The sequence below is a fragment of the Thamnophis sirtalis genome, unplaced genomic scaffold (genome assembly GCF_051295495.1).
Source record: "Thamnophis sirtalis isolate CommonGarterSnake01/CBP01778 unplaced genomic scaffold, rThaSir2_p1.2 scaffold_1, whole genome shotgun sequence".
Classification (NCBI taxonomy): Eukaryota; Metazoa; Chordata; class Lepidosauria; order Squamata; family Natricidae; genus Thamnophis; species Thamnophis sirtalis.
In genome coordinates, this window is record NW_028261381.1 from 135896895 (window position 1) to 135909781 (window position 12887).

Here is a 12887-nt window from a genome sequence, read left to right on the forward strand (position 1 = left end):
GATATTTACTGAAGATTGGAATAGCAATCATTTGTGGCAGTAAATTCAACTTGTAGGATTGTCTTGTCAGAGGACAAGAAATGAAAGGGGAAGATCTAATTAAATCTGCTTCTTTCCACTCAGAGACTGTCAGGATGAAATGTTACAATTTCATTTAATACATGAAATTTAAAAAATATAACTCACGTGTTTAAGGCTTGCTCAGATGATTGAAAATTGAAGATTATTTAATCTATTTTAGGACATCTCAAAAGCAAGTCTACTAAATTTCAAAATTTACTAAATTTCAAAAAAATACTTTCAAAATTTCTGAATGGATATGAAGCTTAACCAACCTAAAATTTGATCCATTCTCACTCCTTAATTCTTTTAAAAAATAGAACTACATTGTCTCCCCCCCCCCCAATTCCTTGACTACAGCCGAGCTCCATATTTTTATTAGAAAATGAATACTTTCATATTTTAAGAAGATACAGGTAGACAACTAAACTTGGTTATACATATATATTTCTTTTTCAGGCTTATAACTTTATTTCTGGTCATCTATTTGCCCAATTCTTCTTCCAAATAAGCTTGGTCAGATGATGTGGCCTATTTTGTCAACCACAAAGACAGATGCAAAATGAAGCAGATCATTAACCAATGACTTTTATTTTTAACAGCTGTTCTTCAGATGGCCTTACCCTTTTCAAGCAGCTGCCATTATTACTTATCTTTCTGCATTCTTTTATTTATTTTTTCATCCAACCTCTTAACACCTTTCAGCATTTGGTCAATCATAATCCCAGGGCTCTGAAAATACTATTTTGTTTCAAGCCAGAGGACAAACAAGGGAACTGAATCATGCTGAGCTCACAAGATCTGGGCATCATCTTAAGAAGGGTGAAATGAGATAAGCTCAGAGGCATGGGCAACTATCATTTACTACTTTTGTCTATGTAATAGATTATAAACAACTGCCAAATATACAGCAAATCCTTCTGTGATATGTCATGAATCTGTCCTCTTTCTACCATTCTGCACTAGGCTGAAAAATATAGTCAACATTATGAAAAAAACTAACAATGACAATGAACACTAGTAAAACATGTACTATAAATAGCAGTACTATTTTCTTTACATCTAAAACCTAAAACTGTAGACACTCCAAGGACAGCCCAACTACAGTCATCCAAAGGTTGCCAATCCTAACACTAACAGTAGGTCAATCTATCCTGTTCTTTTTTAAAAAAATAGAGAATTGCCCTACATAAACCATACAGAAATGTGCAAGTTGGTTATACTCTCAGTGCAGAGCAGATGCAGAACTAATACAAGTGTAGGAAATGTTAAGATTTGTTCCTACCCTCTAAGGATGCTGTCAATCAGTTAACAGGAACTATAAAAGGACCAAATAAAATCTAAATAGTTTCTGTAATACAGTGTTACTCAATTTTGCTACTTGAAGATGTGTGGATGTCATTCCCAGATTTCCCCAGCCACAGTGGGGAATTCTGGCTGGGGAATTCTGAGAGTTGAAGTCCACACATCTTCAGGCCGAGGTCGCAAAAACACTACTGTAAAAAGTACAAGTGACAGAATGAAGGACCTCTGGCCTAACTAGTCAACAATCTTTTCTCACAATTGCCAACCAAGAGCACAATTTGTCTCCTAGCAGACTGCTTTCAGAGGCAGCTACACTACCTTCAAGGCCAACAGCTACAGTTTGTTCAATCCTTTTTTTGGAAGCCAACCAAACTGATAGCCAACACTATCTCTTGTGGTAGATAACTTCCAAACACACTTGATTGGGTGACTGTAAATATAAATTATGTTATTTACCTTTTGGCCAAGCTGTTGATTCTCATTTTGCAGTTCTAAAAATTTGAGGCTATTCTCTTCAGTGACTACAGATGCATCTCTGAGCTCCTGGATGATATTTTGCAGGCTCTGGTTATCTTTCTCAAGTTTCAAGATACGACTTGATGCACATTCATTCAACTCAAAGACAAAAGATTTCCTTGCTGTTGAAATACAATATCCAGAATGCCCAACAATAAACACATTTGAAAACATGGATCCATTTCCAACTATTTCTTAATCTGTTGATCAGAATGGACTAATTTGTTTAAATAAAATCTTTTAATTTATATTAAATAATTTTAATTTATTTAACATCCATTTAAAAATAGGGGGTCAAGGTACACCCTAGCCAGTGTTATTTTATTAAAATGTAATTCTATACAATTAATTAAAAACAATCACTTTTAAATCCATAAACATGGACTTTAATGAGAGCCCGGCTTAATAGAGAGCATAGTGGATTATTCTGCGTAATAAAGTAAAATGAGTCATTTTAAAAAATGAGAAAGGAAAAGAAGAATATCTCATAAGACTGGAACACAAAATTACTTTTGGTTATTTTGCAATGTATGAACCCAAATACATTATAGGAATTCTTCCTTTTTCCTACTAATTCTGAATTAATGAACAAAAATCAAATGCATGACATGACATGAGGAATAGCAAACTGATTTGTCATACTTACTATCTGAGAGATCTGTATTCTTTGACAGTTGTTCCAGTTCCTTGCCGAGGTGGACTGACTCATTCATACTTTGTTTCTGTGCAATTTCTAGCACCATATTTTCTTCCAAGAGCTCTTCAATTCTCTTTTTGTCGGTATCCCTGTCCTAATGGAGGACAAGGCACATAGATTTATAATCTAGCTTGAATGATAAGATATTTGGGTCTACAAAAAAAGCTATGCAGCAAATGACCATTGGCTTACCTGAAGGGTCGTTTTCAGGGTGCTGCGAAGGAGAGTCCAAGCAAGGGTTAAATACAGCCAATAAGCCCAGAACTGAATTGAAACTTTAAGCCACGCCTCTGGTGTTGACTATCTTCAGATTTTTTCAATGAAGGCGTGGAACTGTTACGCGCTGAGACAGCCAACAATAAATAAAAAACCCATATCCAACAGAGAAACAAATCCAACTGGAACTGTAGACGTCTGTACTGAAACCAGGATGGGGTTGGACTTTCCTTTGCAGCGCCCTGAAAACGACCCTTCAGGTAAGCCAATGGTCATTTTCCAGGGCGCTGCTCTGGAGAGTCCAAGCAAGGGACATACCAAAGCTAAATGTCACTAGGGCGGGAAGCAGTCGCGTTCAGAGTCTCTCCGCTGTTATGAATGCCCTGAAGAACTCGCCTCCCAAAGGCCCCTTCTCCCGAGGCAAACTTGTCCAACTTGTAATTCCGAACAAACGGAGATAACGAAGTCCAAGTGGCTGCCCTGCAAATCTCCTCGATCGGTGCCTGCATCGCCCAGGCTGCCGTGGTGTCGGCACTCCTAGTAGAATGTGCCGTGATATGGCTAGGCACAGGTTTGCACTGCAGAACATGAGCAAGGACAATGCAGGCTCTCAATCACAGTCCGATAGTAGAAGAGGAAACTTTCTGCCCCGGGAGGCCAGTTGGAAAGAAACAAAGAGCAATTCTGAACAACAAAACACAGCCGTGCACTTGACATATCTGCGGAGCATCCTACGGACATCTAGCATGTGCCAACGGTTCTCCCTCGGGTGCCTGGGATGCGGGCAAAAATCCAGGAGATTGATCTCCTGGGCCCGGTGGAACCAGGAGTTGTTCTTGGGGATGAATGTTGGGTCCAGTCGAAGGACCACCCTGTCCTGTTGTATCAAACACAAGTCCTCCCAAACTGATAGGGCTGCCAGCTCTGAGATATGCTGCACAGAAGTCATGGCGATCAAAAAGGCGGTCTTAAAGGTCAAATGCTTAATGCTGGCCCAACGAAGTGGTTCAAATGGAGGACCGATCAGAGCACGGAGAACAATGTTGAGGTCCCATGAAGGATATCTGTGGACCACTGGGGGCCTCAGATTGGTTGTGCCTCTCAGAAAACTACGGATAGTAGGATGACGTCCAAGTGAGGAGTAGTCGTCAGGCGCCAGTATCGTGGAGATTGCGACCACCTGATGTTGTAGTGTTGGGCGCTAGTCCCTTGTCAAGGCCATCTTGCAAGAAGTCCAGGATAATGGGAATCATGGCCGAAGTCGCAGATTCCTTGTGAGAGGTCCACCAGTCAGCAAACGACCTCAAGGTGGTATCATAGATCCGGGTCATGGAGGGATGCCTGGATGGTGTAGATGACCTTGGTCGAGAGGCTGCCCCTGCTCAGGAGATCCCTCTCAAGTGCCAGACGGCCAGTTGCAACCACTGGGGCTCTGGATGTTGAAGGGCCCCCTGGCTGAGGGAAATCTCGTGCGGTGGTATCCGCCAAAGAGGGTCAATGGAGATACTCACAGGATCAGCAAACCAGGTTCCCGTGGGCCAGAACAGTGCCACAAGCAAGACCTCCGCTGCCTCTGACACAATCTTCCAGATGACTCTGGGAAGGAGAGGTAATGGCATACAACAGTCCCCGTGGCCATGGGCAGTGCAAGGTGTTGACTCCCTTGGCCTGCAGATCGTGAAACCTGGTGAAGAACCTGGGAAGGTGTGTGTTGGCTGGGGTGGCAAACAGATTGACCAGCGGACAGCTGAACCTCTGGGACAGGCGTTGGAATAGAAGCGGAGGCAGGCACCACTCCGAGTGGTCGACCATGGCTCTGCTCAGCCAGTCTGCCTGGATGTTGCTTGCTTTGAAAATGTGCTCTGCCTGTATTGACAGGATATGTTTCTCTACCCACCGAACTAGGGCATCAGCTTGTCATCAGGAATCTGGAGCGAGTGCCCCATGGCGGTTGATGTGAGCCTTTGTCGCTACATTATCTGTTAGCACTCTCACGTGATGCCCCTGTATGCTGAGGCAGAAATGGAGGAGGGCCAATCTGACTGCCCTCAGCTCCAGCCAATTGATGGTGTCAGCCGAAGACCACCTGCCCTGCGCGAGCTGATTGTGGAGGTGAGCTCCCCAGCCATAAAGACTGGCGTCCGTCATGATGGTGAGACGTGCTGGTTCCCTGAACGGAGAGCCCCTCGCCAGGGCTGGAGACAGCCATCACCTGAGGGAGTGACGTACCTTCAGGGGGACAGGTATCATCCTTGTTGAGCTGCTTTCACTGGCCCTCTGTTAGGGCAGCAGGAGCCACTGCAAGGGACGAGAATGGAGTCTTGGCCACGGGATGATGGACAGGCATGATATCATCTTGCCTAGGAGTTGTGACAACTGCACGACCTTGGTGTCAGGGGATTGTTGCACCTGCAGGACCCATTCTTTGAGGCTCATTACCTGCTCCAGGGACAGGAAGACCTGGCAGGTGATGGTGTCAATGACAGCGCCTAAATGTTGCAACCTGGTCATTGGTTGAAGATGACTTTTCTCCAAATTTATGGAGAAGCTCCATGGTGTACCTCAGGTCTTGGTTCGCCTGCTGAGGTGATGAAGACTGGATGAGGACATCGTCTAGGTAGCAATGGAGCAGCACCGGATGAGACCTGAGAAAGGCTGCCTTTCTCAGATCGGGGGCCGATGACAGGCCAAACGGCAAGGCTCGATACTGGTAGTGGCGGCCGGCATAAGCGAATCTCAGGTACTGAGAGCTTTGCAAATGGGTACGTGGAGGTAGGCCTCTTTGAGATCTATGGATGTCAAGATGTCTCCTGGCCTGATGCAGCCCAGGATGGACTATATGGACTACATCTTGAATCTCTGGTAAGTTATGTGATAATTTAATCTTTTTAGATCTAGGATTCCCCTCCAACCCCTGGAGCTTTCTGGGACCAGGAACAGAATGGAGTAAAATCCTGTTCCTTCCAGACCTGGTGGAACCGGTTCTATGGCCCTGATGTCCCTGAGATGCCTGATCTCCTGTTCCATGAGAGCCTTTTTGACAGGATGCGGAGGGGTGGGACAGCAGATGAAGTGTCGTGGGGAGGGGAGGGGAGAGAAATTCCAAGGTGAGATCCAAGTGGATTGTCTGTAGGACCCACTAGTCTGACGTGATCCACTTCCATTGGGCGTGGAATAACTGAAAACGCCCTCCTACGGGAGCTGACCATTGGTGGTCACTTTTGAAAGGGCGGGAACCAGACTCCCCTCGAAAGGGGCACCTGGAGAAATTCTGCTGGCGACCTCTGTCGCAAAATGACTGACAGTCCTGGGACTGGTCAGTCTGCTGTAAGTATGGCTGATGGAAAGAGATGGAGCTGGAGGAAGGCTCCACGTTCCAAAAGGGCTGCCTCCTATAGGAGTTGGAGCCCTTCCAGTCAGATTTCTTGGTGACCGATGGCATTACCTTCTTTTTGTCCTTGTTTTCTACTAGGACTGAGTCCAGGACCTCCCCGAAAAGCTTGTCCCCTTTAAACAGCTTCCACTTGGAGTGCATGTCAACATTCCAGTGCTTGAGCCACAAGAGACACCTAGTAGTGACATTGGACGCCAAGGCCCGGGAAGCAAATTTGGTTGCGCTCAGGGTGGTGTCGGCAGTGTACTCAGTAGCCGCCATAATCTTATTGACATCCTCCCTTAATTTGGTATATCAGGCCGGAAGTTTGGTAAGCAACTGTCTCAACCAGAGAAGGGCAGCCCTAGACAGGAAGGACACCGAGGCAGACGTTTTAATTGCCCAAACCGCTGCCTGGTGCGTTTTGTGGCAGGCGTTCTCTGCTTTCTTGTCCTCCGCTTTGAGTCCCTGCAGCAAATCGTGAGGGAGTATAGAGGATGAGGTAAGGGCTGCCACAGGAGGATCAATGGGAGGTAATTTAAGCAAGTCCTCCATACTGGCGTCTACCGTGTACAACCTCTTATCATTGCTACTAGGAGTAGCAAGGGTGGCTGGTTGTGCCCGTTGCTTTTGAACCACATTCAGAAAGAGCTTGGGGACCGGCACTATCTCCTGGGCCGACACAGGCTCCTCAAAGAGGTCCTTAGACAGGTCATCTGGATCATTAGTCGCCTGATCTGAGGGGGTAGACCCCAAGTGGATCGAGACCTTTAAGATGGTTTTGAAGTTGGCAAGCTTAAATAAAGACAGGCTTTTTGGATGCAACCCCTTCGTCCCCAGAAAACTCAGGTTGCTGCCTAGGTAGGATGTCCTCTTCCTCCCAGTCAGAATCCTCACTGGCCAGAGAGGAATGTGGAGACTGAGAAGACTGGGTGAAGGGTGCTTCTCTGGGAGCATCTTGGGGCTGGAGATTTCGGGTCTTGCGCGGGTGCTTGCCTCGCTGCAGCATGCCCGCCTCTATGCCCTGGGATATAGCCCCGTTAATGACCTCCTGCATTTCTGCTGAAAGGTTGGGACCTTGGTCCTCAATGGGTCGAACTTCTGGAATGGGTCGGGGGGTCGGCTGCTGGGGTGCCAAGGGGCCCACGGGAGTGGGCTCTTCCTCCAGGTCTGAAGGACAGGCAAAGAGATCGGCCTGGTCAACCATTGAAGGACCTGGAGAAGCCACCATGGCAAGGGAAGCAGTGGGAGAAAACTCTTGGCCCTCCTCATCACTATCAGAGACGGGCTGCCTCTAATCTGGTTGAACTTCCATGGAGGGCTCCACTGGAGACACTGATTGGGAGGTTTGGGCCTGCTGCTGAGCCTTGGAAAGTGCTTCCCTAAGGCCTTCTGGCGACGTATGGCATCCTTATCCGGGCCTGATCCATGTTTGGGTCCAGGCCTAGAATAGTGTTTGCTGCCCCTCATGGCTTCCCGGGCAGACTTGCCAGCTTGCCTGGAGAAAACTCTGCAAGAGAGCCCAATCTACTCTGAGTTCTCAGTGCTCTGATCTGCCATGGCTGAAAAGTTGGAGTCTAACTGAAACAGGCGGGGACTACCTCCATTCACCACCTTCACAGTTGCCGACCACGGACCCAAGCACTCAGGAGACATAGAAGGTCACTGAGATCAGATCCAGCCAAGCAGGAATGCGGCGCAAGAGTTAGCAGCTCCCAGCACCTTGCAGGTCAGGTAAGAAGGCGACCTGATAAGCCATGATCCTTTGCTGCACTAATCTGGTGGTTTTGCTAGATTAAAAGTCAAATTGCCGGTCAGACCGGAGAAGGAGCCTCCACGCAATAGCAATAGCAATAGCAATAGCAATACGCAGCACCTGTAACAAGTCACACGACCAGGCAGCTGCAGCAATGTGCTCAGAAATGAAACCGGCAAAAACAAAATGGCGGAAGGAACTCCCTGTGTCCCGAATCGGCCGCCACGCCAGTAATGCAACTCAAATTTGCCGCCGGAACTAGATAGGAACCCTGAAGAGCTGCGTTGAATGCCGGATTATGCAAAGTGGGAACGGTGGCAACGGAGCCTTCAGTGGGGGTTTCCACCACAGCAGGGGTGCTGCGACAGCGCTGGTGTCGGCACTCTGACCCATGCACCTCCCATGATAGTTGCCTGTGGCCCTACGACGTCCGAGCGAACCCAGGACACCAGGAGGACCAAAGGGGTGAGCAAATGGCCAAATTGAAAAGGAATTTTCCCTCACCAAACCTGCTCGAGATGAAGACATTAAGGGAATTTTCCATAATTTTAACTCTAGGAGAGTTCAAGCAATCTGTAGAATTGGAGAGAAACTCGAAAGTGCATCCAATGGGCTAGCTGAATTGAAAAAAACTGAAGATTGTCAACACCAGAGGCGTGGCTTAAAGTTTCAATTCAGTTCTGGGCAGATTGGCTGTATTTAACCCTTGCTTGGACTCTCTTTCGTAGCACCCTGGAAAAGGCAACATTTACAATTTCTTAAGCCTAAATAAGGAGCTGAAGTTTATCCTGACCAAGTTATCATCTCCCATCAATTTGGTGGAAGAACATCTAGTGCACAGTTTTAAAATATCTGAAATTATAGCTCTAAAATCACCTCTTGTCAGGCTTTTCCTAATGGAAGGTGAATTTTCTATGTCAATATCAGCAGAACTAATCTAATATACCATATTTTCACGACCATAAGCCGCACTGAAAATCCTAAAATTTTATCAAAAACCAGCAGTGCGGCTTATAACCCGGTGCGCTTTATGTGTGAAAAAAGATAGAAAATCTCTCCCTCCCGACGCTCAAACTTGAAGCTCGCAAGCATGCACACGTCCCTCGGGTCTCTCCCTTCAACCTCGCTACTTTCTCAGTCGGAGACCGGGGGGCGAGCAGAGAGCCACCCAGTTCCCAGCCCCTATAGACTGAGCTGTTCCGTCACCCCCGCCGCCGCAAGAAGGGACGCAGCCCTTCAGGATTTGCCGGCGCCGAGCACCCCATCCGCCCCGGCAGTCGCCCTGCCTAACTCCGCTCCGCGCCCCAGCTGGCTCTGCGCTGCCGGTCAAGGGCGCGCGGGTGGCCGGTGCGGTGCCGGTCTTCCCAGCACACCACGCCAGCCGGGCAAGAGCCGGGAGAGCAGCGGAGCCCGAAGCCTCCCGCGCCAGAAACGTCCCGCTAGCCGACGCCTGCCACGTGCGCCCACCCGCCCGCCTCGGGGACCGCAACCCGGGCGCCCTGCCCGCCGCCGCCCGGTTTGGCTTCCCTGGCCGCGGCGCCCCAGGCCCCCGCGCTGGCGATCTCCCGGGGTGGCGAGGCTGCGCGGGGCCGCTCAGCGGAGGAAGGCGGCCGCCTGGCGGGAGAGGCTCGGCCGAAAGGTGCTGGGGCTGGAGCCGCAGAGCCAGGCATGCCTTCCGCCCGGGAAGTCCTGCCCCTTCATCCCCGAAGGCCGGCGCGCGGTGAGGGGGGCCGGCGTGGGGGCGAAAGTACTTTACACATGCTCCACGTTCGCCGCGCTCTCCGTCCCAGCCTTCGCCGAAGCCGGCGGGCTGCCTCCCGAAGAAGCCGCCGGAGCGTCCCAAGCCAGAAAATGCCCCAACTCGGGCAGACGGAGTTCCAAGTTGCAACCTGCGCACGTGATTCGATGAGGAACCAAGGGGAGCCGGGTCTCTGAGCGCGGCTTATAACCCGGTGCGCTTTATATGTGGAAAAAGTTTAAAAAATTAACGTTAATTGATACTGCGGCTTTTAATCCGGTGCGGCTTTTGGTCGTGAAAATACGGTACATAAGAATAAAAAGGAAAGAGAAAGATAAAATTCAAATGTACATTAAAGGACACCTATGCCTATATTAGTGATGAATCACCATTTGAGTAGATTAGGCAATTATTCCTATTATTAATTGCTCAGTGGTCCAAAGTCCTCTTTTCTGATGAGAGCAACTTTTGCATTTGGAAACCAAGGACCCAGAGTATGGAGGAAGAATGGAAAGGCCAATCAAGCACAGTAACCCCACGGTCATTGACCAATTTTTGGTGCTTTTGGCAAAAGTTGCTCTCATCAGAAAAGAGGGCTTTGGACCAAGGAGCAACAGGACTTTGGACCACTGTGCTTCATTAAGACCAGGGTCAACGCAGCCGTCTACCAGGAGATTTTGGAGCACTTTATGCTTTCTTCCGCAGATAAGATTTATGGGGATGCTGACTTCATTTTCCAGTTGCCCACACTGCCAAAAGCACCAAAACCTGGTTGAATGACTGTGGGATTACTGTGCTCGATTGGCCAGCAAACTCGTCTGACCTGAACCCCATAGAGAATCTATGGGGCATTGCCAAGAGAAAGATGAGAGACATGAGACCGAACAATGCAGAAGAGCTGAAGACCGCTATTGAAGCATCCTGGTCTTCCATAAGACCTCAGCAGTGCCACAGGCTGATAGCTTCCATGTCACGCCGCATTGAGGCAGTAATTGCTGCAAAAGGGGCCCAAACCAAGTATTAAGCACATATGCATGCTTATACTTTTCAGAGGTCTGATATTGTTCTATGTACAATCCTTGTTTTATTGATTGCATGTAATATTCTAATTTTTTGAGATGGTGGATTTGGGGTTTTCATGAGCTGTACGCCATAATCATCACAATTATGACAAATCACGGCTTGAACTATCTTGCTTTGCATGTAATGAGTCTTATCTCATATATTAGTTTCACCTTTTAAGTTGCATTACTGAAATAAATGAACTTTTGCATGATATTCTAATTTTTTGAGTTTCACCTGTATATTACCATTAAAATATGCAAACTTGACACATGAATATAACTTCATACTTTCAAGCTAGTGTCATTCTGATTCTCAGCATTTTGAAAAAATGCTGCACTGTTTCAAAGAGTTAATCTTTTTGGTATGAGACCATTCTTCAGTTGCCTGAAAACTAATTAGCTTGAAAAGAAATTCTGCCAATGTTTAAAAATATCACACTGTACCAGTTCTATGTCATGAAGTTTGGATTTCAATTGCAAATTTTCTTTTTCAATCTCATGTAATTTATCACCACGAGCTCTTGATATCATCAATTGCTCTTCCAACATTGTCTTTGTTTCAATTAATACAATATTGTCTTCTCTAAGCTCCTGCAAGTAAAAAAAAACACAAATTGCTGAGTGATTTAAACACCATCCAATTTTAATAATATCAATTTAATATCAGCATCAATAGCATACCATGAAATATTTTTCTGTGGGCAATGGATGACATAGAAAAATAATGTTGTATCTACAAAATTCTTCAATTATTGCAAAGTTAGAATTTAGCTAGATTGGCAAAAGTATTATGCTAGAATGTAAAAGTAATTTTCATGTGCCTTCTTCTACAAGAATAGAACCCTACATCCCTATGAAAATTATTATGATAAAAGGATGAAATACAATTATGCCTGATGAAATACCAGCAAGTGCTTCTAGGTGAGATGGGCAGCAAACAAATAAAATAAGTAAATAAACAAATTGCCAATTAACAGTTGCAATTAGCCATTGTAGATAAGATGACAGGGTGCAATGCTGGACTACTTATTACTTCTTCCTCTATGTAGATGAAAAGTTTTAATGTCTTAAACAATTTGAGAGCAAAGAAACAGTCAACACTTTACTAAACAACATGAGTTGATGAATTCTAAGAGTGTAAGGGAGGAAAGAGGTACTAAAGCTAGATTCTGTTTCTACAGCCCCTTTTCTTAGATGTCCAAGACAGCTGCACAATAAGCTGGGATTACACAGCAGGCAGTTTGGCCATTCCACAGAAAAGAACATCATTAAATGAAAGCAAACTTCTATTCCTATCTGCAACCCTGAACAAAGCTTTATTAAATGGTATTGCTTTTGGAATAATCCGTTCCCCTTAAGAAATTATTTTTATACTAGTATTCAGCATCATTACTTTTTGATGACAGATCGGCTAATATAATTGTTGTTTCCACCCAAATGTTTTCTCAAAACACAAAGCCATACTTGTTGATCAATCTAATTTATTAGTAAAGAGCAGTATTTTGGAGAAATATCCCTGATAATTTGAAGTTGGTTCCTCCCTTGCTGGGCATGGGTAAATTTAAAAACAGAAATGTAGAGCAGGGGTGTCAAACTCGAGTTCATTGAGGACCACATCAGGGTTGTGTTTGATCTCGGGGGGCAGGATGGGCATGGCCAGCTAAATGTTACTCATGTTGGGGGACATCTGTGGTGGCCCGAGTGCTGTGCCAGCAAAAGTAGTCTCCCTAACTCCATTTTTAGCTGCAACAGCCTCCTGCAACCTTCTGCCAGCGAAAACAAAGCTGGGGGGGAGGCAGCCGTCACAAGCTCTGTTTCCAGCTCCAACGGCCTCCTGAAACCTTCTGCCAGCAAAAACTGAGCTCAGGGGAACCACATGCAGCCCTCCCAAGCTTCATTTTCACTGCTAGAAGCACCGCAGGCTGGCCCTTCACTGTTTCCAGGGCAGCCCTGTGGGCCAGATCCAGCCCCTGGGCCTTGAGTTTGACACCCCTAATGTAGAGCATTACACTCAGATCTGAACTTCTGATCTGACACTTCTTCAAAAATGAGAATCTGAGAGCAGATTTTGGAGTTAGCGTATGGAGGTTGATTTCCTAGAAAAGTGACATACCAGAATATGAATATGAGTATTTCCAGGAGAAACTAGGCACTCTACAGCC

General features: G+C 46.4%; 1 protein-coding gene across 2 annotated transcripts in view; it reads right to left on the reverse strand.

The window, feature by feature from the left end:
• Nucleotides 1–12887, reverse strand: part of CCDC88C (coiled-coil and HOOK domain protein 88C) — a 98497-nt gene that overhangs the window by 26073 nt on the left and 59537 nt on the right. For both annotated transcript variants that reach the window (XM_087725546.1, XM_087725541.1), the window contains exons 11-13: nucleotides 11170–11316; nucleotides 2528–2672; nucleotides 1822–2003 (exon numbers count right to left, since the gene is read on the reverse strand). In XM_087725546.1, coding sequence (XP_087581672.1) covers nucleotides 1822–2003; nucleotides 2528–2672; nucleotides 11170–11316 — 474 coding nt within the window. The remainder of the gene's footprint in view (nucleotides 1–1821; nucleotides 2004–2527; nucleotides 2673–11169; nucleotides 11317–12887) is intronic.